The sequence below is a fragment of the Kogia breviceps genome, chromosome 8 (genome assembly GCF_026419965.1).
Source record: "Kogia breviceps isolate mKogBre1 chromosome 8, mKogBre1 haplotype 1, whole genome shotgun sequence".
NCBI classification, from domain to species: Eukaryota; Metazoa; Chordata; class Mammalia; order Artiodactyla; family Physeteridae; genus Kogia; species Kogia breviceps.
Genome location: NC_081317.1, coordinates 102836152 through 102861394, shown reverse-complemented (window position 1 = coordinate 102861394; position 25243 = coordinate 102836152). Strand labels below are relative to the sequence as shown.

The window sequence follows — 25243 nt, the reverse complement described above, 5'->3', positions numbered from 1 at the left end:
TGTGGTGGTGGGGGGGGGCTGAGCTTTAAAGAATGTCTCAAATTCCTGCGGAAATCAGAGGGCTTGTAAGAGCTCCCCCTCCCCGGCACAGCTCCTTCCCAGCCTCCCAAGTCCAGTCCTCCACACCTGGGGGCCCCGACCCTTTGTCCTCAGGTAATTGCTGGGCGTTGCCCCTGCGTGGAAAATCCCATTGAACTCGCCAGTTATCAGCTGTGGCCCCAGACCACCCTCCCTACGCTCCGCCCCCTCCCGCGAAAACGACCCCCAACACGTTTCCCGCAGTCTTCGCCAGGATTAAGACTCTTTGTGATTGAGGGGGAGAGGAAAAAGCAACCTGGTGAAAAGTGATTATGACAAGCCGGAGGGAGAATGGCCTGGGGCCTGGGGACCTCCCTCTTGGCTGCCGCTGTCTAAATTGCTTCGAGTTGGGGGTGTCAGCCTTGGCTCCGGTCCTCACCCAGGGAGAGGTGAGTGACCCCCCCCACCGCGCCCCCCAACTTGGACTACGCGCCACTCGCCTCCCTTTTTGACTAAACTAGGCCCCCCCCCAGCTTCCCATTCTTTCTTCATTTTTAGGCCACTGTTGGGAGAAGTGGGGAGAAGAGATGTCGTTCATCCTCCTTCTCACTCCAAAATCCCCCTCCCCAACATTTTCTCAGAAAGAGGAGGGAGGGGAAACTGAGGCTGGGGGTCCTTCCGCAGAAGAGTGGGCTCAGTGAGGTGTCCCCCGTGAAGAGCAGAGGAGGGGCGCTGCTTGGAAGGGCCTCCCCAGTGGACAAAATTAAAAGCCGTGGCAAAGAAGGAAAGAGGCGGGTTTTACGGCCTCTTAGTTCCACTGCCCAAATGCGCACCTGGAGCCGTCCGGAAAGCCCCCCAGAGGAGCGCTGGGCGGGGAGGGGGAGGGGGAGGGAAGAGGATTGCCCCTCCCCCCTGCCCGCCCCCACGCCCCGTGCCGCCGCCTCTAATCGCCTAGTCCCCCCAGGTGTGGCCCCCGCCCCGCCCCCCGCGGGCACCTGGGCGCACTGTACGCGGTCTCGCCCTCCCTCCGCTTCCGCCCGTCCGCGCCTCCTCCCCCACCCGACCTCCTCACCGGAAAAAAGTAATCTGGCTCCCGGCGAGAAGGCTGCAGCGCCCGCGGCCGCCCGGCCAGCGGCCCCGGCCCCGGAGGCTCGGACCGGCCCCAGGATTGGGGTTTCTGCGCCCCAGCAGGTAGCACGGGACGCGCGGTGCCAGCCAGGAAACCTGAGCCCGCGGAGGAGGGGCGCGCCCCGGGCCGCCAGCCTCCCGCGGGGCGGAGGTGCGGGGCCTGCCGGGCCATATCCCTTGCCGCTGTTCCTGCCCCCTTGTCCCCTGCCCCCGCGGGGACGTGCGGGGCCCGGCCTGGCCTCCACCTGCCGCGCCACCCCCGGGCCTGCGCGCCGGCCTCCTCTTCTCTCGGAGGAGCAAGTTTGCCCCCAGTTCATCTTTGCAGTTGTTCCCACCCCGCCCCCCCCCCCTTCAGATAACCCGTTTGCAGGAAAATGGTTTTATTCCGGGGCTGGGAGTTGGGGGAGAGGGTGCAGGCCTGGGTAGTGGAATGTGAAGAATGGCCGGCCCTCTTTTTTATTTTTTTTCTCCCTCTTTTTTTTCCTGAAACCAAAACAAAAGTCCCTTCCTACAGTCTGGCCAGGAGGAATGTGGAGGCTGGGGGGCAGACTGAGGGAGACAGGGGCAGCAGAGTTCGAGGAGAGCCAACTCCAGACCGTGTCTGCAGAGCCGTGAATCCGCTGGCTTTTCCCACTCGGTTCAGGGGAGCCTGACCTCGGGTTATTCTACCTTCCCCTTCTGGGGGGCCTGCCCCGCCCCCAGGGGGTCACGCCAGGGTGGGGCCCTGAGGAGCCAGCCCTGGCTAGTGGCAGTCCTCCGCCTTTGGGGGGGGGCTCTGATGCTCGGTGGTCCTTAGCATCCTCCTTGGGGGCTCTGGCTCCCCTGCCTCCACCCCAGCCCCGTCTTTGGATTAGGAAGGGAAGGGGATGGGAAGGCCCGTGAGTGAGGGGCGGCTGCCCCCCCCCGGGGAGGGGTCCCTGACTATGTCAGGGGCTGTGGCCTCCGAGTGCGCTTGGTCCGGCGGGTGGGGGCTGAGCCCACAAACTCGAACTGCTTCTGCCTCTCGGCATGGTTGGGGAAGGGCAGCTGGCCCTGGTAGAGGCGCTTGATGAAGTGAGCCTCTCGCTGGTTCTGGCGGCTGCGGGAGGCCTGGCGGGGCCGGCCCTGCCGCGTGAAGGCCATAAACCAGCCCTCGTGCCGTGCATTCTGGAAGGCTGTGTAGTTGTTCTCCAGCACGATCTCTGTGAACACGCAGTCTTTGCTCTTCCCGCTGGGCTGCAGGGGAAGGAAGGGGAGTTTGTCCGCCTACCCTGGCTGGCTAGTCTGCCTCATGGACCTATGTTGTAGGATCGAGGAGGGAGCGACAGGGGCTGTGAGGCCAAGAATTCCAGCCCGGTGAGACGGGCACCCTTGTTGGAGAGGCAAAGGAGGGGGCAAGGAACAAGCTTTGTTGGAGTCAGATCTGAACTTAAATACAGCCTTGTCATTTGGAGGTTGTACCACTTGAGCAAGGTATTTAGCCAGGCTGAGCCTCAGTTTACCCAGCTGTTTCATAAAGATCAAGGTAACTGTGCAGTTCAGTGCATACCCAGTGGGCACTCGTATATACGAGAACGTTCCTTGGTCTGCGTGAATGGTGTTGCTGGGTGGAGGAGAGGGACGTGACAGTCTGATGGAAAGAAGGGGAAAACGTTTGTAGAACACCAACTGTGTAAAGAGCCAGGCAGCCACTCATCTGGCTCTATAGATAATCTTGACACCGTGCCCATTTTACAGATGAGAAGCCTGAGACTTGACAAAAATAAGCAAATATTTGAAAACAGCCAGAATCAGAAGCCAGGACTGGCTGATGCCAAAGGAAATGGAATTCTCCCTGCACAGCAACTCTGGACCCACCATTGTAAAGAGTGTAACTAGTGGTTACACTAGCAGGCAGTTAGCACGAATCTTGTTACTTGGAGCCCGGGGACCCCACTGACCTGAGGGGGCGTGGCTTCTGGCCTCTCAACCCTGATCAGCCCTTAGCCTTCAACACGGAGGCTGTGACATGATGTAGGTGCTAAAATTCTTCCTCATTGATGTTGGAAAAGTACCTCATACATCAGAGCCAAGGATTCAGAGGGCTTCTAGACCCACAGGGACTGGAGAGACCAGAGAGAGGCCGAGTGGTGGGGTGAGAGCAAGAGAAGTCAGAGCCCTGGGTGCGGCCCAGCAGAGGGCGGTGGGATGCTTGCTTGCTGTTGGGGCCCTGCATGCCCCGAACCCCCCCCCTCCCCGGGAAGACGGATTCACTCTCTGCCCTCCAGGCCTCACCTTCCCGATGAGCTTGCCCCTCTTGTTCATACAGATGTATTTCTCGCTCTCAGCTCCCTTGATGCGCACCCGGCTTCCGAAGGTGTCTGTCTCCACTATGAGCTTGGCTGGGGGAGGGGGGCGGGGGAGAAAGACCTCTGTCCCTCGGGGCTGCTGGCCCAGGGGTGTGCAGGGAACCCCTACCAGCCTGCCCTCTGAATTCAGGTGGGGGGCCCTCGGGGCCTCTCCTCCTAGAGGCTTCTCCCTGCTCTCCCCCTGCAGCCTCCACCCTGACCCATCTGGGGATGGACCAGGCAAGGCTGGGCAGGGGTGTGGGTGGCCTCCGGTGAGGGCTGGGCCTCACCAAACTTGTTGCCGTCCTCAGCGGTGGCGGAGATGCGACGCCCAGTGACCTGCACGTGCTTGCCGCTGGTCCGGCTGTAGAGCTGGTACTCGCGGATCTGCCGCCGGCTCAGCTGGTCTGTCATGGCACCCTGGTCCCTCACGTACTGGTTAAAATTAGGAGACGGGTGATTCTCCCCCTTTGCGGTTACCAAGGGAAAAATAGCGTCAATTTGCTTTGGGTGACACCACCGCAGGTCCATCCAGGGGAGGGGTGCGGAGGCAAGTGTGGTAGGGCAGGTCATTTGCCCTGAGAAGTAGAGGTGCAGGGGGCATCTGGCCATGACCTTCCCAGGCCAGTGTGTGAGCCAGTCATCGTGACTTGGCTCTTTGTCTGCCCTGGAGCACAGGACTGGTAGCTGCCCAGCTCAGGGGACACTTGGTGATACAGCTCAGGCCTGGAATCACGACTCTGGGAGCTGGAAGGAACATTCAAGCTGCTGGTATCTAATCCCCATGGCCTAGGGAGGAAGTGCACAGGGCCGCACAGCTGATTAGTGACAGACGCCTGTCCTGCCTCTAGGACGGGAGCTTGTCTCCTCTCCAAAACTCCAGGGGCTTGGCTCTGTTAGCCAGGGTGACCAGATGTCTCCCCAGTCCTCCGCACTGGCCTCGAAGGAGCCCACGCCCAGCACATGCACACACACACGTGCACACTCACGTACCCACATACGTGCACACACAGCAGCTGGTCTGTTAGAGTGGCTGGAGACCTTTTTGGGGGCTCTTAAGACCCTTCTCTGTAGGTTCCTGCAGGGCCCCTGGAAGCATTTCTTTATAGCACTAACCAAGGACTCCTGAGCTCACGCCCATCTCCCCTGCCGTTCCCCCTGGGTGCTCAGGGCCCTCAGAGAAGCCAGTGCCCCTTCCAGCGTCCCTCCCCCTCTAGGGGTGAGGCACCTCCTTAGCAGAGGGCGGTGGAGGCGGTGGTGAGAGGTGCCCTCAGTGGTGGCCCAATGGCTGCCCTGTGAGGCCATCTGCACGTGCCACAGTGTAACAGTGGCCCGTCGGGGGTGATGCTACCGCCCACTGCTTCCTGGGGAGTGGAGAGGAAACGTTTCAACCCGCACACAAAGCCAGGGCGAGTACCTTCTCCAGGCCTGGTGTCTCCTTACCCATCTGCAGTGCTGAGTAGGAGAGAAACAGACCACTTCCTGCCCTCTCTCTCCAGCAAGGTGCAAACCAGGATGACGTTTCCTAGCTGCCGGTGACAGCCTCAGCTCTAGCACTAAAAAGTTTCTCTCTCCACCTGGATCCTGCTGGCCTGTGCTGGGACAGCCTTTCCCTGCCCCAAATCCCTAAGTCCGCCTTTATCCTAGGCCCAATCGCAACCGTCTGGACAGAGCTAGACCCAGAACCAGCATCTGTGAGGGGCCTCTCTCTCCTGGAGGGAGGGGTGGGAAGTATCAGCTTTGAGGAGGGGGGAGGTGAGGGAGCAGCTCCAGGATGTCAGCAGAACCTGCTCAGGGTTAACCCTTCCCGGGTGTCACTGCCCAGGTCCGACCCCCAGCTCATCCACAGCCAGGGTTCCCAGCCTATGAGGGCAGGGTCTGCCCACCCCACATCCCACCCTGGGAAAACCCGAGGCCAGCATTTTGGGTGGGGGACCTGCCTCCCTGCCAGGGGGAGGGGTCCGGCCTGTCCCCAGCCCCCTGAGCCTCCTGGCCCAGGTTCAGGCCCTCCGCCCCTCTTGGCGGGCAGCCTCCTTCTGGCTGTCTGTTCCAGGTCGGGAGCAGAGAGGCCCCCCCGAAGCCCCCTCCTCTACTCGTCCCCCTTCAAGCCCCGCACAAAAGCAGTCCCACGCCCCCCCACAGCCCACAGCCCACAAGTCGCTCTCCCCGCGGGACCTTGCCTGTCCCTTTCATGTTCCCGCTGCAGGGGGACCTCCCCTTCCACTGCCGCAGACAGCTGCTTGTCAGACAGCCCCTCAAGCATGGCTGCGGTCCGGCCTGCTGGCCCCCCCTCCGAGGGGGGCAAGGGGGCACTTCAAGGGGGAAAGGACAGCTTTGCCACCTTCCCCGGGTCCTGAATGGGGCCTCAGCCAGGCCATAAACGCCAGCCAGCCACACCATTGTGCTAATTCCCCCTCCAGAACAGGTTGGGCCCACCCCCAGACCCCTCCCGGCCAGGCTGGGGGCTTTCTTCTTGCTCTCCCTGGATGTGTGAAGCAAAAGGCCTGGAACGGGGGCTAGAGCAAAAGGGGGAAGGAAAGGGGGGGGGGTTGTCTCTCTCTCTCTCCCTCCCACCCCCCCACTGCTTCAAAGGCAGCCCCTTTCCCTCTCCCAGAGAAAAGGCATTTACCTTCAAAAAAAGTCCCCACTGGATATGAAGAGAAGCGGGCCTCTGGCCTGGGAAAGCCAAGGGATCTCTCCCCAGAGCGGTTCTGGACCAGTGCATTTTAATAGCTGCACTTTTATGGAGGATCACAAAAAGGGACCGAGCCTCACATAGGGGGCTGAGGCTGGGGCGGGGGGGGGGCGGGCGCTGACTTGGGGTGGGGGGTGTGGAGAAGCAAACCCTGAATCTCATCCCATACAAACCTCTTTGGGCTTGACCTCATTGCCCTGTAGGTAAGGAGTCGCCCACCCTGGCTGGGCTCTCTGACTGCCCACGCGATCACCCAGGACCGCGACCCACAGGACCTCCGTGTTGCTGGGAGTGGGGTGGTGAGTGGAACAGACAGGCGGTTTTGCGTGGAAACCTGTCCTTTCAGGTACTCGCAAGTACAAGCCTCACCTGAGCCATCACCTCCGCCCTCTTCCGACCACTCCCGGGCTCCATCCCTCAGGCTTGGCTGCCCCATGCGCTTAGCCTTGGGGGGAACACGGTGTGGAGGGATGGAGGGAGCAGAAGAGACCCCAGGGCAACACGGGAGGGGTGTCAGGAGGAGGGCTGAAATAAAAACTTCCATCAATCCCCCAATCTGCTGTAGCCCCTTCTCCTACCCCATTCCCGCCCCCCCCCCCAAACCTCAGAGTCTTCTGGACCCAGGGAGAGGCCAGGATCTGCCTCTGTCCACCGAAAGGAGACTGACCGCCCCCATCGGTAGGGCGGGAGAAACGGGGAAAAGCTAGTGGGGGGCGCCCGCCTACCTGAGTTTGACAGCAGAGAATCAGCATCTGCAGGCACCTGTGTGGGAGACGAGGCGGGCCCGGGGGTGGGTGCCAGCAGCCAGCCCCGGGGCGCGACAGGCACCCACCCCTGCCCCACGCGGTCCGTGTGCGAGTCCCGGGAGGATTGGGTCTGCCCCCGAGGCTGGAAATGGCAACAAGGCGGCAGTCCCAGCGGCAGCGCACTTACAGCGTGAGGTTGGGCAGCAGGCGGGCGGCTCCCATCGCCGGAGAGATTTCTTGGGGCCGTTGCCCTCCTGCCCCCAAAGTCAGGAGCAGATGTGGGCAGTCCCTGGGGGCAGAGTTCCAGAGAAGCCAAGGTCTCTCCAAGCCACAGGTTTTCAGTGGGGAGAGGAGAGAGAGCAGAGGAGGAGGAGGAGGAGGAGGAGGAGGAGGAGGAGGAGGAGGAGGAGGAGGAGAGAGGAGAGAAGGGAGGAGGGTGAGGGGGGAGGAGGGCGTAATTGGGAGACTGAGGTGTGAGGAGTCCACCTTCCTGGCCAGTGAGACTGCAAGGCAGCTGCTGGCCGGGGGTCCGGTGGGGGTGTGCTGTCAGCCTCTCTCTGGGCTGCCCCAGCGCAGAGGATGGAGCTGCTGGAGGCTTCTAGACCAGAGGCTGGCTCCTGCGTTCTTACTGACCCTCACGGACCCCGACGGCAGGGCCCCTCCTCCCCTCTCAGGGCAAGCTTCTCCTGTCCCACCTCCCCAAGGGTGAGCTGCAGGTATCATTCCAGGCCTGGGGTCGCTGGGTCTGGGTCTGGGGGTGGAAATTCCCAGCAGCAGCCTTAAAAGGAGGAGCCTCCCTCCAGGGGGCAGGAGGTGGGCTTGGCTAGGAGCGTAGCTTCCACTGCCTCTGTCATCCCTTGCTCCCCCTGTCTGCTGTCCGGCCAGCAGGAAGGAGGGGTTAAGGCTGTCCCGACGGGGCAGCAAACAGTGGGTGCCACAGCTTGGGGACCAGGGGTAGGGAGGCAGGTGCAGGTGGGGCTGTAGAAGGACCCCATGGCGTCGAGGAGAGCGGGTGCATTGGCACCAGCCGCTTCCTCTGGGCCTTGGCAGTTTCCTCTGAGAGATGGGCGCCGTAGTGCCTCGGGATGTTGGAGGACCCAGTGAGATGGCCGCACTGAGGCAGAAGTCAAAGCCATATGTTCTGGGCCTCACTTGTCATCCCCCCACTACAGCAGCCATCCCTAGAACCTCCCTGCGCCCCCTCAGCAGCGGTCTGGGATGAAGTGCCCAGCGGCCTCTTTTTCTAACCTCCGGTCATGCTGCTCTGTACCACACCAGGTATCACCCCATTCTGCAGAGGAGGAAACTGAGGCACACCGGTAGGTTGTTTGCTCGGATCACCCAGCTAGTGAATGGCGTAGCCAGGTTTCCAAAGTCCATGCTCTTTCTCTCCCACACAGATTCCTTCTACTGTGCCCACGCCTGCCGGGCCCAGCATAGCGCCCACCCATGATGTCCCGATATTCCTGGTCCTGGAAGCTGATGACCAGGGACTCTGCGTGGTTCCTTCCCCGCAGAAGGTGGCTGATGGTGACTGTGGAAGGGGGCTAGTGCTTAGGTGTGAGGGAACCTCACACCTCAGCTCTGAGCTCCCTGGAGGTCTCAGTGCCTCCAGGATGGGAAGAGAAGGGGAAATGCTGGCTGTGGATTTATTTACCTAAAGAGATGAGTGGGAGGGCGAAACTCTCACCTCCAGGCCTCCTTCTCACCTTCCTGAGCTAGATCAATCCACAAAGTTGTCTGCCACCCCTCCCCACCCGCTGCCGCCGCCGCCCGACAAGCAGGGACACCTCCAGCCGGGCGGTCAAGCTCCACACTTGGCTCCCAGCTCCGCCCCAGGTGCCCCGCTGGGGGCTCAAGGGTGAGTTGAGCCTGAGCTGGCCTGGGGAATGCAGTGTTGGCTCCGGCCCGACCTTTGTAACTAGGGGTGTCTCGGGTTGGAATCAGTTGGAAAGAATGTCAAAACTGGAAGGGAATCTTAGAGATTCTTCCTCTGGTCCAGCCTCCTCATTCACCAATGAGGTCCAGAGAGGGTCTCACAGCTAGTTAGCAGCAGAGTTGGAACAAGGTACCAATGATCCTCCTGATCATTTCCATTTTCCACATTTGCACCACCGTTTGGGGCCCCATTTGAACGCTCCCTCTTCCGTGGAAATATCTGGAATCTACCTCTCCACTGTGATCGGTGCTGGTTCTGTCTCTCTTCTCTGGGAAGACCTTGTCCTCATGCCCACGTGCTCACCAGCTCCTAGCTCCCCGGTAGGGTGTTAAAAGCTATCTGCTCCGGACCTCAATCCCCAGGAGTCACAGGTAAGAGCAGAGAGGCATGGAGGAGACAGCTCAGGCTTGGGGTTCAGGGGTGGAGGGGTCAGCTGGGGGACGGAAGGCAGTGAGGAGAGGCAGGTATGGGGAGTTCCATCTGGGCCCAAGGTCTCTGAGCCCGAGAACCTGGTTCCTATCAGTGGGGGAAGGGCCTGCTGTCACTGGCCAGCCCCCAGCCCAGCCTGGGTCTCCATGGTAACAGATGCCCACAGTCAAGCTTGGCCTTGGGGCTCAGACAGGGGGCTGGTGCCAGGGGGCTCTGGGGCACAGCTGGGTAGCCTTTCTGCCCTTTGTCCCTTCCCATTCTGCACCTGCAGGCCTGGCTTTCTGGCTCTGTTTGCTCCTTTACCCCATGGGAAGGCCGGTGGTGGGCCCCAGGTGGGGCCTGGCCCTTACAGGCTATGTGAGCTGTGGCAAGTCCCTTCACCTCTCTGGTCTCAGCTTCCTAATTTATAAAAAGGAAATGGCCACTACCGATGCTGCCAAAACTGCCATCTTGTCAACTGAGAGGAAGGACACTTCCTGAAAAGTGTCAAGTGCCACAAGAACGAGGGAGAGGGGCAGAGACCCTCTTACGTGGTCCAGCCTCAGTTTGCCTAAACTTTGACTTTCTCTCCTCACCAGAGAGGCCTGGGAGCGGGGGGAGGGGGGCGGTGGGGGGAGGAGGGTAGGGTTCATTACCATTTATGGGCGGGGGTGGCAGGAGGTGATAAGGGGAGTGAAGAGTAGCCAAGGCCGTGGGGGTTAATCCCATCCCACAGTGCCAAGTTCAACACCCCCCCCCCACCAAGGGGGCGTCTCACGCCTGCTCCTAGCAGCCCAGCTTGTGCAGACCCAGAGTCCACCTGCATGCCGGCCACTTGTCACCACCTGCTTTGACCCCAGCCCACCCTTTTCCTGTTGACAGAAGGGCTAGGGCTGGGGAAGGGTGAAGGGCAAAGAGCGCTGTAGCGATGCGGACAGACCCCCCCCCAATCTTTGCTACCTGATCCCCACCGCCTGCCGGCACGTGGAAATCAAATTGTCCGACGTCTAGCTGTTGAGCACCCTTCTGTGCGGTCCTGCTGCGGAGCCAGAGAACAGGGGCACTTGCCTGGGGCTGGTGGAGCGGAGAAGTACCTGCGACAGCACAGGCTTTGCTATGACTTGGCTCGGGAGCTGCCCCTCCTGGGCTCCAGTTATACTGTGGACTCAATTCTAACTCCCACTCTCAGTTTGAGGCTTCCTGGCACCCTCAAACTTCCACGTCCCCCTCTCACCCACAGAGTGGTTAAGAACAGGGCCCTGATGCCAGACTACGTGGGTGTGAATCCTGGCTGTGTGACCTTGGGGGACAATTTGTTTAACCTCTCTGTGCCTCACTTTCCCACATCTGAGAAATGGGGCTAATAACACCCCCTCTAGGCATGGTTGTGAGGATTAAAGGTGTGAATCCATGGAAGGCACTTAGAGCAGCACCCAGCTCACAGCGTTATCACTTCAATCACATCAGCCTTCTTTCTGTCCAAACCTCTGTGCTTGTTCTGCCTCAGGCCCTTTGCACCCCCTGTTCCTGCTCCTAGGAATGTCCTTCTGCCAGCTCCACATGTAGCCACCACTCCCTTTTTGTCAATTGTCTCCTCTGAAGGACCTTCTCAGATCCAACTAAACAGTACTTCCCAGGACTTCCCTGGGGGTCCAGTGGTTAGGACTCTGCACTTCCACTGCTGGGGGTGTGGGTTTGATCCCTGATTGGGGAACTAAGATCCCACAAGCCATGTGTTGTAGCCAAACCACCCCCCCCCAAAAAAAAACCCACCAGCACTTCCCCACCCTGGAAATTAGCCTGTTTTACTTCCTCCAAAACGCTGGACAGTAACTGAAATTATGTTGTTGGCTCCTGTGTTTCTACTAGACTGTAGGCGACTTGAAGGGAGGACTTTCTCTTGCCCACCTTGTATCGCGGTGGCATGAGGCCATGGTCAATGTCAGCTGCCTACCTGGAACCAGATCTGAACTGATGTCCCTTGTCACTCTGGGTGACTGAGGTCAGTAGCATGTTCTCCTTTGATAGAGGGTGGGATAAAGCCCACATCTGCCTTGTGGGGTGTAGAAAGCAGAAGCAACAACGCCAGCCGTGCCCTCCTCTACCTCTTCTGGCATCAAGAGAAGCTGAATGGGGAGACTCGAGCCTGCCTGCTGCCCTTCCCTTGGTGTTCAGAGACCTCCAACTTTCTAGGACCCACATCTGGGGGTCCTGAGAGGGCAGGGCCAGTTCCCCACTGGCCCACTTCAGGCGTGGCCAATGGGGGTGCTGGTTAGAGGCAGGGAGAAGCCCAGCAGAGGCCCTGCAAGTGGACCCCGAGGTGGGTGAACCCGGCTTCAAAGTGGCTCTGCAGGCTGGGAGGGGGCAGAAGGCCAGAGCCAGGCGATGGGTCAATTCACCCCCCTTCCAATCCTCTGTTGGCCTCACCCCAACAATTTACTGAACCCCGTTCCTGTGGCTCTGACTGCTGCCCTTGGGGAACGCTAGCCCAGGAGTTGAAAGTGTTCACCTGCCCACCTCCTGGAAGAGACACTTTATAGCTTCCAGGAACCCTGCCTGTCTCCCCACTTGGGAGGTTTCCTTGAAGGTGCAGGCCTCTGGGCTCCTGCCTGACACAGATCACACCAGTGAGGCCCCTGTGAGCAGCTCACCCCTAACAGGACGCAAGCCTGGGAGAGCAGGACTAGGCCTGGCCCTTGAGATGCAGACCCTCAGGCTGGTCCCTTCCTGGTAGGGGCGGCGGGCAGCTGTCACCCTTCAGTTCCATATCTGGAGAGCCAGGCCCTGACAGAAGGGAGTGTGGACGCAGGAAGACCCACCCCAGCTCTAGCTCCCTCCCTCAGGCCTGAGGGCTGAAGGTCGAAGCTGGGAAAGGGGCTGAGACACTTGGTCCTTCCCCCAAAGCTGGGGATGGTGGCGGGGAGGAGAGGGAGATAAAGAGCAGAACACAGCTGGCTGGCAGGCAGGCCAGGGTGTGCTGGCACACGGCTGCCCTCTGCCGGGCTCACGGGCTCACTGCAGCCGGCAAGGACAGCTCCTGGGGAAGGGAGAGACAGCTGCAACAAGGTCCTAGCAAAGCAAACTTTATTGTGGGTCTGAGGTCGGGGCTCTTCCCTCCAGGTCCTGCTGCAACCGAGAGTTGGGGTGAGGAGCTCTTGTGTTGCCCCCAACACGTCCATCACATTCAGACTCGGCACGGTGGTCTCACGGGCCCTCCCTCGGTCACTGCGGCCAGGCCACTCCTGGCTCCTCATTTCTTGAATCCTGGCTTTTTAGGTCTGGGTGTGGTTTTGGCCTGTAAGAGAAGGGGTTGCTCCAGTGTCCCACCCGCTCCCCATCCTTGCACCTTCCCAGAGAACATCCCTCCTCCCCCAGCTCCCAGGAGAACCAGCCCCTTATCAGTACTCACCTTTCCCACAGGGCTCCTGTCTTTAGGATGGTATCTGGAACAGGGTGGGGTTGGGCAAGGAGTGAGGATGTGGGAAAGAGAGAGCTCAGTCTGATGTCAGTAGCCCCGGGCCCTCCTACTAGTGCCCAGGCTGCAGAGCTGGGCCCTGGGCACTTCTGGGAAGCAGGGGGCTGTGACCTGGAGAGGTTTGCCTCTCCACCTGTCACCTGCCAGGGACCACTCTTTTATTTTGTTAATTTTAAAGTTTTTTAATTAAAATTATTTATCTATTTATTGGCCGCACCACGCGGCATGTGGGATCTTAGTTCGCCCACCAGGGATTGAACACGTGGCCCCTGCAGTGGAAGCCCAGAGCCTTAACCACTGGACCTCCAGGGAAGTCCCTGACTCTCTCTTTTTAAACAAGATGTTTTTTCTTCTTAAGCTTCTATCTGCTTCCCTTTATTTGTGTATAAGAAACAAATGTTTCTTATCATAAAAGTAATGTTAACCACATTGCACAAAATATAGCAAATAGAGAATAAATTGCCTATAATTTTTTTTAACTTCCTACTAATATTAACATTTTGTTTCCTTTCAGAACTTTTTTGTTTGTGAAATAAAATGAAAATAATTTGGGACTTCCCTGGTGGTCCAGTGGTTAAGAATCCACCTTCCAATGCAGGGGACGTGATCCCTGGTCGGGGAGCTAAGATCCCACATGCCGTGGGCTAAGTAAGCCTGTGCGCGGCAACTACTGAGCACACGGGCCACACCTAGTGCGCCTGCGCACCTCAACGGAGATCCCAACCAAGATCCCGCGCGCTGGCAACTAAGACCCGATGCAGCCAAAAATTAAATAAATAAATATTAAAATGAAAATAATTTAATATCCTGCTCTTTGAATTCTAGAAACACTTTCCAGTTTGCTATATTCTTCATGGGCATTATGTCACATGCCACTGAGAAGACGTGACATAGTTTAAGCAACTGTATATTGATGAACATTTACAATGCTTCCATTTTATACTATTATTTGAATAATGCAGTGATAAGTGCATTATAAGTGCATATATTTCCCTCATATCTTGGATGGGATTCTTTGGAAGGAACTGCCATAAGTGGGATAAAGTCAGAAGATAAGAACTGTTAAATGCTTTTCAAAAAGACTGTGCCAACCGACAGTGGCAGCACACCTGTGCACCTGTGCACCTGTGTCTCCGTGTACTACACACCTGCACACACATGTGCATCATCCTCTTCCAAGCACGATGTACCTCAACTAAAAGATTTTGGCTAATTGAATAGATGGAAAGAGTTACCTCACTGCCACCTCCTCTTTTTCCACCTTTTTTTTCTGGAAACCAAACACAAGCATTATTGGGAGTTCTGGCAAGGCCCAGGGGCAGAGCAGACTCCCGCCGGGCACCTGGCAGGTGTTGCCCTGGGCCTCAGCGCACTCAACTGGGGAGGCCTGGTCCAGGTTTCTGAGGAGCCTTTGCAGGGGGGGGAGTCCCTCCCTCACCTTGGCAACGCTTGTGTGCTTCTGGGGCGCCAGCCTCTTGACTTGTTTGACAGGGGTCTCCTTCTCCAGGGACACATCTATGTCTTCGTCATCATCATCTTCTTCCTCTTCCTCCTCTTCTTCCTCCTCTTCCTCCAGGTCCTCCTCCTCCCCCTCCTCTTCCTCCCAGGATTGGTCTGAAGTGTCAGCAATGGTGTGGGAGGGAGGCAGGGCCTCTGAGCCCGAGGGTGTCTGCCAGGCTCCCCTTCCCAGATCTACCTGCCCAAAGTGCGGCTGGTGTTGGGGGGGGTGCGGTGAGGGCTGAGGCCATGGCAGGAGGGCAGGTGAAGTGGTAAGCTGCAGCCCTGGCCTGGCCGGAGGGGAATGCGCACCGGGAAGGAGAGTGTGAGGGGAAGGAGGGAGAAGGTGGGGACACAGCAGCCGAGGAACTCAGGCCTCATCCTGAGGCAGGTGGAACCTGCCCGGGGTTTGGAGCAGGAGAGAACCCTGATGCAAGAGGCACCACTGGACAGAGAAGAAGGCAGTTAAAGGGCTGTCAAAAGAGTCAAAAGCACAGCGACTTGCCAGGGTCCACGTTACTGCTACAGCTACATGCTTCACAGCAGGTAATGTTTTGAGTGTGCTCTGGTACCAGGCGTTATGTTAAGTGCTTTTTCTGAATATGCCATTTATTCCTCACAACTAGGAGGAATACACTTGAAGATGGAACCAAGTATAACCCCACCCGCGTGTTATGGCCGGAGGGCTGCAGCCCACAGAGGACGTGGCGGAGAGGTAAAGGAGAACTGGGGCTAGGACTCGTGCCCGTGGCCTTCTGGTCCAGGCTGCTGGTGATTCTGTTGCCTTTGGGGATCTTCTGTAATAATTCAAGAATCCCTCAAGTGTTTGAGTACCTATTATGTCCTTGGCTCTGTGCTGAGCACTGTACTGGCAGACCTTTCTTGGGTCCAAGCTTGGACTTACCATAACATTCCTGGCCACAGAGGAACACGGGTCCAGAGCCAGCCCGGAGCTGGAACGTGACAGGAGGAGAAAGCTCCAATCCCGCCAGGACGACCTGCAGGGGTAGGGGGTAGGGGGTAGGGGCAGGAGTAGAGAGGACAGGCCATTTGGGCCTGGTACCTGGCCAGGGGGTGGTGGGGGCTGGCCTCAGGCAGAAATACTCAGTTTATTTCCTCCCCTCAACCACACACGCTTCAGAGCTTCCCTGGACCTCTCTGCACTCTCAGCCCCCTGGACCTTCCTGCTGAGGTGGACTCTGTTGGAGAAGAACATGGATCTGATAATCTCATCCTGCCAAGATCACAGATGATCTTCCAAGCTGAGGGGCAGCTGTTAAATAGTCTGATAGCTATGGACTGAACTGTGTCCCCTCAAATTCTTACGTTGAAGCCCCTAACCTCCAATGTGCTGGTATCTGGGGATGGAGCCTTTGGGACCCTAACTAGGGTTAGATGAGGTCACGAGGGTGGCGCCCTTGTGATGGGATTAGTGCCCTTAGAAGACTGAGACCAGACAGTTTGCTTTCTCTCTAGGCCACGTGAGGACACAAAAAGAAGGTAGCCATCTGCAAGCCTGGAGGAGGGCCCTTACCAAAACCTGACCGTGCTGGCACCCTGATCTCAGACTTCTAGCCTCCAGAACTGTGAGAAAGAAATGTCTGTTGTTTAAACCACTCACTCCATGATATTTTGTTATGTCAGCCCAAGCCAACTAAGGCACTGATCAAATGAGAAAAGCAGATGCAAAGTTGTATTACAGTCTTCCTATTGTCTTATAAGTAATGTGTTAATATTCAATATTCATAGGAATAAAGGTTAGAAATATATTACAGTGCTAACCATAATTTTCAGTGGACAGTACCACATTTATTTTCTTTATACTTTTCCAAACTTTGCAAATTTTCTAGAGTAACAATGATGATACTTAAATTTCTTGAGTTCTTACCATGTGCCAGGCCCCATGCTACACATTTTACCTTATTTATCTCATTTAAATCTTCACAGGAAGCCCACAAAGGAGGCGTTGTTATTTTACAGAGGAGGAAACTGAGGCTTAGAGAGATTAACTTAGAGTTTCTGGTTCAGAGAGGAAGCAGGTAAGTGAAAACTGATCACAAACACCTAGAAATGCTGGATAAAATGTAATTCAATGTTTTTACTGCTTGGTTGAATGGTAAGACAGAAAGAAGGGTCCCTGTGCATCAGAAAGAAGAGAGCCTGTGCAGAGGCTGATGCCACAGCTGAAGGGAGGACGTCCTTGAAAACAGCAAGGACTTTGGGTTGTGACACTCATGTGGACAGGAGACAAACCCTTGGGGAGGGGATCTTCAAAGGGCTACTCAGTAAAAAGCCCCATGGTGAGGGTTGAGGAGAGAGGACTGAAGGACCCTAAGCCATCTACCTAGAAGGACTCACCATCAAAGGAGGGGAACAAGAACGTGTGGGTGAGATAACAGAGTCTCCTGTGAGAAGCTAACAGCTGTGGTTGTACCTCTCACTTATAGCAAGTCTGAATTTACTCAGTGGGCACTGCCAAGCCAAGAGATCTATATAAAATCCCAGGCTTGTGATATTCCTGGGGCAAATGGCAGATGCAAACACAAAACTGATCTCTAGGGACACTCTGAATTCTTTTCACACAGAATTCTTTCAGAAAACAGAACCAAACCAAACCGGAAGAGGAGCTTACACCTAAAACTACAAAACACACAAGAAACAACCCTGCTAGAATCTGGCAGCAGAATGAAACAAAATGTACAACCAGGAAACTGAGATGAGAATAACAACCTAAACAACATGAAATATTTGATGAAGATCAAATAAATATGAGTAGGATCAAAATAAGAACAAGATATTACAAAAAATAAAAAGAACCAAAGGCAGCTTCTAGACATCAAAAACATTAGCACTGAAATAAACCGAACAAATGGTTAAAAAGCAGAGTGAAGCAGCTGAAGGAAGAATCAGTAAATTGGAGAAGTGCTGGGAAGAAATTACCCAGTATGAAGCACAGAGAGAAATGAACAAAATATGAGAGAGAAGCTGGACGTGGAGGACAGGTGAGAAGGTCCAACATGCATCCAATCAGAGGTAGGGACTGGAAAGAATGGAGTCAGTGTTCCAAGTGATAACGACCAAGAGTTCTCCAGAAATGATCCAAGACAGATCCTCATATGCAGGAAACCTCAGCCCTGAACAAATACATAAAAATAAATCCACACCTAAACATACTATGGTGAAATGACAGATGAGAACAAAGAGATGAGCTTAAAATCAACCAGAGAGGACAGATTTCCAAAAAAGGAACAATAACCAGGCAGACTGAGGATTTCAACAGCAACATCAGGAATCAGAAAGAGGTCAGGAATCAGACCTCTTACCTAGCAGTATATACAGAGCCAAACTATTGTGAAGGAATGAGGGTAAAAGATATTTCTGAGCAAAGCCCAAGTAAGTTTACTACTCCCAGGTCTACAAAAGGATGTTAAAAAAGATGGCAATTAAATTGAAAAGAAGTAGGTGCAAGAAGCAGTGATGAGCAAAAAAATTGGTAAAAATAAATAAAGACCTAAGTAAACATTGCTGTAAAATAAAACAACACTAGTCATGACTAGTGTTGAGCTGGTTTAAAACAAGTTGGAGCTAAAATGCTACATGATGACAATATGTATGCTAAAATGAAAGTAATTAGAACCCCCTGGTTTGGGAGGAAGAAAACTTTTTTTTTTTTTTTTTTTGCGGTACGTGGGCCTCTCACTGCTGTGGCCTCTCCCATTGTGGAGCACAGGCTCCGGACGCGCAGGCTCAGCGGCCATGGCTCACGGGATCAGCCGCTCCGCGGCATGTGGGATCTTCCCGGACCGGGGCACGAACCCTCATCCCCTGCATCGGCAGGCGGACTCTCAACCACTGCACCACCAGGGAAGCCCGAAAACATTAATTTTTGGCTTTGACCATGCATGACTGCTAAAAAATTAAAGAGAACAAATAAAGATTAGAATGAGATTCTATAGCTTCTAAACCTGTAGAAGAGAAAAGGGGAAAAGAAACTTTAATCAATCTAATAAAAGACAGGAAAACTAGAAGAAAAAACAAAAAAAATTTTTAAGGCAAGGAAAATAGAAGCACAAAGTACATGCTACAAGTAAATCCAAGTATATTAGCAAGTCACAATCAATATATACAGACTATAGTGGCTGGATAGAGTAAAACAAGGTCTAGCTACATACTGCTTATAAGAAACCTTATAAGGACAGAGAAATGCTGGAGTAAAGAGATGGAAATACACATATCAGGTGCAGCAGAGGCTTCCAGTTGCTTATCCAATAGCTGTTCTTTCCTTCCATAATAACAGTACCCTGATATTACTGAAATACCGTACATAGCCAAAAACTGCATTCCTCAGTTTCCTTGCAGTTGTGACTATGTTACTAATTTCTAGATCAATGAGCTGTAAGCAGAATTTGGAAGGCGGTTCTTGTGGGAAGACTCCTTAAAAGGTGGACAGAGAACTGAGAGAAGTCCCTGTGGTCTTCCCTTGCTGCTTCTTTCCTATTACATTAATTGTAGAAGTGAGGGCTGGAGCTGCAGCAGCCTTCCTGGACTGTAAGGTAATCTTGAGGATGGTAGTAGGTCTGCACTAAAGACAGGAGAAAGATACGAGGAGACTGGGTCTTTGGTGACCATGGAGCCATCTCATCAGCTCTGGACTGCCCATCTCTGGACTTCTGTGCAAGACAGAAATAAATCTTAAGCCCCTGTAGTTGGGTCTATGTTACAGCAGCTACACATGACTAAAACGAAAATGAAGCTAGTTGTACTATCTGGTGAGTGATGTTGATAATGGGGGAGGCTATGTATGTGTAGGGGTAGGTGGTATATGGGAAATCTCTGTAACTTCCTCTTGATTTTATTGTAAACCTAAAACTGCTCTTAAAAAATAAAGTCCCTAGAAAATGAAGCTAGTAGTGTTTGTTAGGATTAGCTTTGGTAATAAGTGACAGAAAACTCCATAACAGTGGCTTACACAGGTAGAAGCTCACTTCTTTGTCACATAAACCAAGTCCACACATAAGTTGTGGGTATACCACTCCTCAATCACCAGGGATCCAGGCTCTTTGTACCGTGTCGCTCTACCAGTCTCAATACACGGCTCCCACCTCGCCCAGGATGGCTGCTCTTGTTCTAGCCATCACATCTACACTCCAGGAAGGGACAAAAGTGGTCACATGATCTCTCTTTAAGGACACTTTGCAGATGTTGTAGATCCCATTCTGCTTACATCACATTGGCCAGAACTTCATGGTTATGCCAAACTTAGAGGGAATATAGTTTTTATTCTCAGTAGCCTTGTGACCAGCTAAAAGTCATGAATTCCATTACTAAAGAATAAAAGAATAATGGAGATTGAGGGACATCTGGGAAACAAATTAATATCAGATGATATAGGCTTTAATTCAATAAGTATTTTAGGGATAAAGCAGCTCACCACATAATGAAAAAAGTTAGACAAGGAAGATATTTGCAGTTATACAAGAAAAGTAAAAATTTTATAAGAAAGCTAAACCTGTAAATTATATGCATCAACAACACAGTCTGAACATACATAAAACTATAGCCACAGTAATCAAGACAGTGTGGTATCAGAGGGATACACACATAGATTGACAGAACAGAAGACCTAGAAATAGACACACACAAATACTTGCAACTGATTTTTGACAAAGGTGCAAACTCAATTAAATGGAGGAATCTTTTTCAACAAATGGAGCTGGAGCAATTGGATGTCCGTAGGCAAAGAAATGAACCTTCACCTAAACCTCACAGCTTATACAACAGTGAACTCAAAATGGATCATTGACTTAAGTGTAAAACATAAAACTATAAGACTTTTGGACAAAAAACATAGAAAACCTTCCTGATCTCAGACTAGGCAATGTGTTCTTAGACTTAACATCAAAAGTCATAAAAGGAAGAATACAATGGACCTCATCAAAATTAAAAACTTTTTTCCATAAAAGCTCATGTGGGGGCTTCCCTGGTGGCGCAGTGGTTAAGAATCCACCTGCCAACGCAGGGGACACGGGTTCGAGCCCTGGTCTGGGAAGATCCCACATGCTGCAGAGCAACTGGGCCCATGAGCCACAACTCCTGAGCCTGCGCATCTGGAGCCTGTGCTCCACAACATGAGAGGCTGCGACAGTGAGAGGCCCACGCACTGCGATGAAGAGTGGCCCCTGCTCGCCACAACTAGAGAAAGCCCTTGCAAAGAAATGACCCAACACAGCCAATAAATAAATAAATAAAAATAAAAGCTCATGTGAAGAGGATGAAAAGACAAGTTATAAACTGGGGAGAAAATATTTGCAAGCCATACATTTGACAAAGGACTAATGTCTAGAATATATAAAAAATTAGCAAAATTCAACAGTAACAAAACAATCCAATTAGAAAATGAGCAAAAGACATGAACATTTAACTGAACATACATATGGCAAAAACTGCATGAAAACATGTTCAACATCATTAGCCATCAGGAAAATGCAAACTAAAAGCACAATGAGACATCACTACACACACATTAGAATGGCTAAAATAAGAGATAGTGACAACATGAAATGTCGATGAGGATGCAAAGAAGCTTGATCACTTATGCATTGCTGATAGAAGTGTAAAATGGTACAGCCACTTTAGAAAACAGTCTGGCAGTTTAAGAAACTAAATGTGTAACCACCCCCATATGGCCCAGCAATTGCACTCCTGGACATTTATCCCAGGAGAAAGGAAAACTTAGCTTACGGAAAAACCTATACACAAATGTTCATAGCAGCTTTATTTGTAAGAGCCCCAGATGGGAATCAGCCCAGTTTTTCCACAGATGAATTGTTGAACTGTGGTACAACTATACCACAGAATACCAGTCAGCAGTAAAATGAATGAATCTCCAGGGAATTATGCTGAGAAAAAAAAGCCAGTTCCAAAAAAGTTACATATGTCTGATTCTATTTCAATGACCAAATTTTAGAAATGGAGGACAGATTGGTGGTTGCCAGGGGTTAGGGGGAGGTGAGGGAGCAGGAGGGAGGTGAATGTGGTTATAAAACAGCAGCATGAGGGATCCCTGGGGTGTTGGAACTGTTCAGTATCTTGGCTGTGGTGGTGGATATAGGAACTTAGGTGATAAAATTCTATAAACAGATCCCTGCATTGTATCAATGTCAATATCATGGTTTTGATATTATATTACAGTTTTGCAAAATGTTAACCATTGGAGAAAACTGGGCAAAACATACAGGGATCTCTCAGTATTATTTCTTACAGCTGCATGTGAATCTACAATTATCTAAAATGATTTTCAATTAAAAAATAAACATATAAAGTAAACAAAATTATAAGAAGAACCTGAAGATCCATAATCATAACAGGAAATTTTAACACATTTCTTTTGTTAATTGATACATCAGGAGACAAAAAATATATAGGTTTGAACACAATTAATACACTTGATTTAATGGACGCACATAGAATCCTATAATACTACCATGTAGTAAGCCACAAATTGAGTCTCAACAAATACCAAAGAATTGATATGGTATGTATATATATATACACACACACACACACACACACACACACACACACACACACGCCATATTTTCTGTTGCAATTACACTAAGAAAAAGGGTGATGACTCAACCCACCCATACCTTTGGGAATTAAAAAATTCAAAGTAACTCATTCATCAAATAAGAAATCATAATGGAAATTAGAAAATATTTAAGATAAAGTGAAAATACCACAAATCACAAATTAAGGGATGCATTTAAAAACATCTTCAGAGGGAAATGTGTAGTATTCAAATAAATAAATAGAACTTACTTGGAAAAAATAAGCTAGAACATGAATGGGCTAAATATCTAACTTAGGAAGTAAGAAAAAAGAACAAAGAAAGCAGAAAATCAGATAACCAGAGAAATTAATAAAATAAAAAATAAGGAAACAATAGAAAACATCAACAAAAGCAAAAGCTTTTTCTTTGAAAAAAAGAAAAAGACTAATATCCAGTGATTGAAATGAAGGGGAAAAAGGAAAGATGATAAACACTACTGGGAATTTTAAAAAGAGGAATATAATAACATAGAGTCATGATGAAAAATATGATTAGCAAATAGCATGAACAATATCTAGAAAAATATAAATGATCATAATTGACTTGGGAGATGTTTGGTTCAGGCCAAGTAAGTAACAGGGACTGAATTTACTTTCCAGCTTGACAAAACTAAAAAACTATAATACAGGCACACCTCAAAGATATTGCAGGCTTAGCTCCAGACTACTGCAATAAAGCGATTATCACAATAAAGTTAGTCACATGAAATTTTTGGTTTCCTCGTGCATATAATTACACTGTACTGTATTCTATTAAGTGTACAACAGCATTATGTCTAAAAAATGTACAGGCCTTAATTTAAAAATACTTTATTGCTAAAAATGCTATTCATCATCTGACAATGCAGGGCTGCTACAAACCTTCATTTGTAAAAAACAAAAACAAACGAACAAGCAAACAAAACCCCTGCAATATCTGTGAAGTACCATAAAAACCAGGTATGCCTGTGTAGGAAACAACAGCTCTCAAGACACTGGATACCAGTCAAGGAAGAACAGTGATCTCTGAGAGATGGGACAGAGATGAGATGAGCCCTATGGTTGCCCAAGCTTACTTCCTGGATAGTGCAGGGAGGGGGAACCCAGACAAAGCCTAGTGGTCTCTCTGAGTTTAGGAAATAGAACTGGAACCCAGGGAAGCCAAGGCACCTAGAGTTCACAAGAGAGGAAAAAGCTGCAAAGACAGCACTCCAGAGATCTGTAGAAGGCCCCCTTGAGTATTCAGTTAAGTAGTAATCAGAACATCCATGCAAGGAAACTACCTGAGGCTGGAGAAAGAATCATCCTAAAGGTGTCTGGAGCTCACAGAGTAGAAAATCTCATAATTTATGGGGCATCTATTGGAGTACTAAGAAGGGTCTTGCTACAGTAGTGGGGCAAAATTAGACTAAATTCAGCTTAAATGCCTAACAAAGCTTAAAAACAAGACACAAAAGGATCAAATGGTATTTAAGTAACTTCACTGCATCCCAGAACAAAATTCAAGAATACTTATAAAACTATAAAAATATCCAGCATCCATGTCTCGCATCCACTCAAACATTACCAGACAGGACCTCCCTGGTGGCACAGTGGTTAAGAATCTGCCTGCCAATGCAGGGGACACGAGCTTGATCCCTGGTCTGGGAAGATCCCACAAGCCATGGAGCAACTAAGCCCGTGTGCCACAACTACTGAGCCTGCACTCTAGAGCCCATGAGCCACAACTACTGAGCCTGTGTGCCACAACTACTGAAGCCTGTGCACCTAGAGCCCATGCTCCACACAAGAGAAGCCACTGCAGCAATGAGGAGCCCACTCACCACAACGAAGAGTAGCCCCTGCTTGCTGCAACTAGAGAAAGCCTGCGCACAGCAATGAAGACCCAATGCAGCCAAAAATAAATAAACAAATAAATTTATTAAAAAAATAATTACCAGACATACAAAGAACAAGGAAGCTACAACTCATAATGAAGAGGGGAAAATTCAATAAAAACGGAAACAGAAATGACATAAATGAGAATTAGTAGAAAAGAACATTAAAACTATACTCCATATGTTCAAGAAAGATCAAAAATGAGACACGGAAGACTTGAAATTTGTAGAGGTGAAAACGACAATATCTAAGATGAAAACATACTGATGAGATTAACAGCAAATTAGATACTACAGAAGAAAAGAATAATGAAACTGAATAAAGACTATCCAAGATGAATACACAGAGGAAAAATACTTTAACAAAACAAAAAGAGCATAATGAACTGTGGGACAACTTTAAGGAGCCAAGTATATATGTAATTGGATTCCTCAATAGAGATGAGAGAGAAGGGGGAACAGAAAAAAATGATTGAAGAAATAATGGCCAAAAATGTCCAAATTTGACAAAAATGGTAAATCCACAGATCTAAGAAATGCAGTGAACCCCAGTGCATTTTATAATCAAATTGCTCAAAACTAGTTATAAGGAGAAAATCTTAAGAGCAGCCAGAGGAAAAAATACATCACATACAGGGGAATGAAGACAGGATGTGAGAAGATTTCTCCAAATAATGCAAGTTAGAAGACAATGGAGAAATTTTTTTCAGTGTTGGAAGAAAAAAAAGTCAATCTAGAGTTCTTTACCCAGTGAAAATACCTTTCAAAACTGAAATGAAATAAGAACATTCCAGGCATACAAAAGCTTAAAGAATTCATCATAAGCAGATCTGCATTACAAAAAATGTTTAAATCCTTCACACAGAAGGAATATGACACCAAATGGAAACTTGAATCTACACAAAGGAGTGAAAAGTACCAGAAATGGTAAATATAAAAATGGTTTATTCTAAGTTCTAATCTCTTTAAAATATAGACCATTTAAAGAAAAAATAACAACAATGTAGAGTAGGATTTATAGCATTGTAGAAACAAAAGTTATTACAACAATAGCACAAAGGATGGGAAGTGGTAAATGAAGTGTGCTGTAGTTGATTCTTATATTGTACCTGAAATGGTATATTATTATTTCACTATAGACTGTTGTAAGTTAAAAATGCATACTGTAAACTCTAGAGCAATGATTAAGAAAAAAACCCCAAAGAGATGAGGTACACCTAAGAAGCCAATATTGGGGATGAAAATGTAACAAAAAAAACCCCACTTAGTTAATCCAAAAAGCCAGAAAAGAGGAAGAAAGGAGCACAGAGGGGACAAATGGGAAAACAAATAGCAAGATGATAGATTTAAACTCAACCTTGTTGATAATTTGGTTAAATATTAACTGTCTAAATGCTCTAATTAAAAGGCAGAGATAGCAAGTGGATAAAAAAGTAAAACTCAATTAGGTGTTATCTAAAAGAAACCCACTTTATACATAAAGATACAGAGGTTAAAGTAAAATAACAAAATAAAAGAATAGGAAAAATATACAACACAAACACTAATCAAAAGAGAGCTAGAT

The 25243-nt window shown here is 50.8% G+C and overlaps 3 protein-coding genes and 1 long non-coding RNA gene across 14 annotated transcripts in view; 1 reads left to right on the top strand and 3 right to left on the bottom strand.

Annotated features, from left to right (window-relative positions):
* The window catches only part of DMTN (dematin actin binding protein), a 30498-nt gene extending 29140 nt beyond the window's left edge, over positions 1-1358 (bottom strand). The window contains exon 1 of one of the 3 annotated variants that reach the window (XR_010841634.1): positions 1091-1358. The gene's annotated coding sequence lies outside the window, so the exon portion shown is untranslated. The remainder of the gene's footprint in view (positions 1-1090) is intronic. The other 2 variants (XR_010841637.1, XR_010841638.1) reach the window with 2 other exon arrangements.
* On the top strand, positions 914-15798 carry LOC131761589 (uncharacterized). Its single transcript, XR_010841642.1, has 4 exons — positions 914-1209; positions 11110-11242; positions 14839-14927; positions 15689-15798. It is a non-coding gene; the product is annotated as an uncharacterized lncRNA (long non-coding RNA).
* FGF17 (fibroblast growth factor 17) lies at positions 1984-7115 on the bottom strand. Of its 4 annotated transcripts, none has more exons than XM_059072499.2 (5): positions 7081-7115; positions 6873-6909; positions 3743-3920; positions 3400-3506; positions 1984-2361 (listed from the first exon to the last, which is right to left on the bottom strand). In XM_059072499.2, the coding sequence occupies exons 1-5, from the start codon at positions 7113-7115 to the stop codon at positions 2068-2070; spliced, it is 651 nt and encodes a 216-aa protein (XP_058928482.1). In that variant the 3' UTR covers positions 1984-2067. The 4 variants fall into 4 exon arrangements, with proteins under 4 accessions (XP_058928482.1, XP_058928483.1, XP_066895938.1 ...); XM_059072500.2 differs by having other exon boundaries at positions 3743-3887; XM_067039837.1 differs by lacking the exon at positions 7081-7115 and having other exon boundaries at positions 6873-6935.
* The window catches only part of NPM2 (nucleophosmin/nucleoplasmin 2), a 25093-nt gene continuing 12157 nt past the window's right edge, over positions 12308-25243 (bottom strand). For 2 of the 6 annotated variants that reach the window (XM_067039835.1, XM_059072498.2), the window contains 4 exons: positions 15117-15210; positions 14154-14329; positions 12650-12683; positions 12308-12535 (listed from right to left, as the gene is read on the bottom strand). In XM_067039835.1, the coding sequence (XP_066895936.1) occupies positions 12672-12683; positions 14154-14329; positions 15117-15210 (282 nt within the window). In that variant the 3' untranslated portion in view covers positions 12308-12535; positions 12650-12671. Of the gene's footprint in view, positions 12536-12649; positions 12684-13893; positions 14330-15116; positions 15211-25243 lie in introns of those variants that run through there. The other 4 variants (XM_059072495.2, XM_067039834.1, XM_059072496.2 and 1 more) reach the window with 3 other exon arrangements.

What these genes read in the sequence shown, in the direction of transcription:
- FGF17 (XM_059072499.2), bottom strand. Translation starts at nt 7,115, where the DNA reads ATGGGAGCCGCCCGCCTGCTGCCCAACCTCACGCT. An exon ending in TGAGGACGGCAACAAGTTTG is followed by an intron (nt 3,507 to 3,742) that starts GTGAGGCCCAGC and finishes CCCCTCCCCCAG; the next exon opens with CCAAGCTCATAGTGGAGACA. An exon ending in GGGGCAAGCTCATCGGGAAG is followed by an intron (nt 2,362 to 3,399) that starts GTGAGGCCTGGA and finishes CTTCCCCTGCAG; the next exon opens with CCCAGCGGGAAGAGCAAAGA.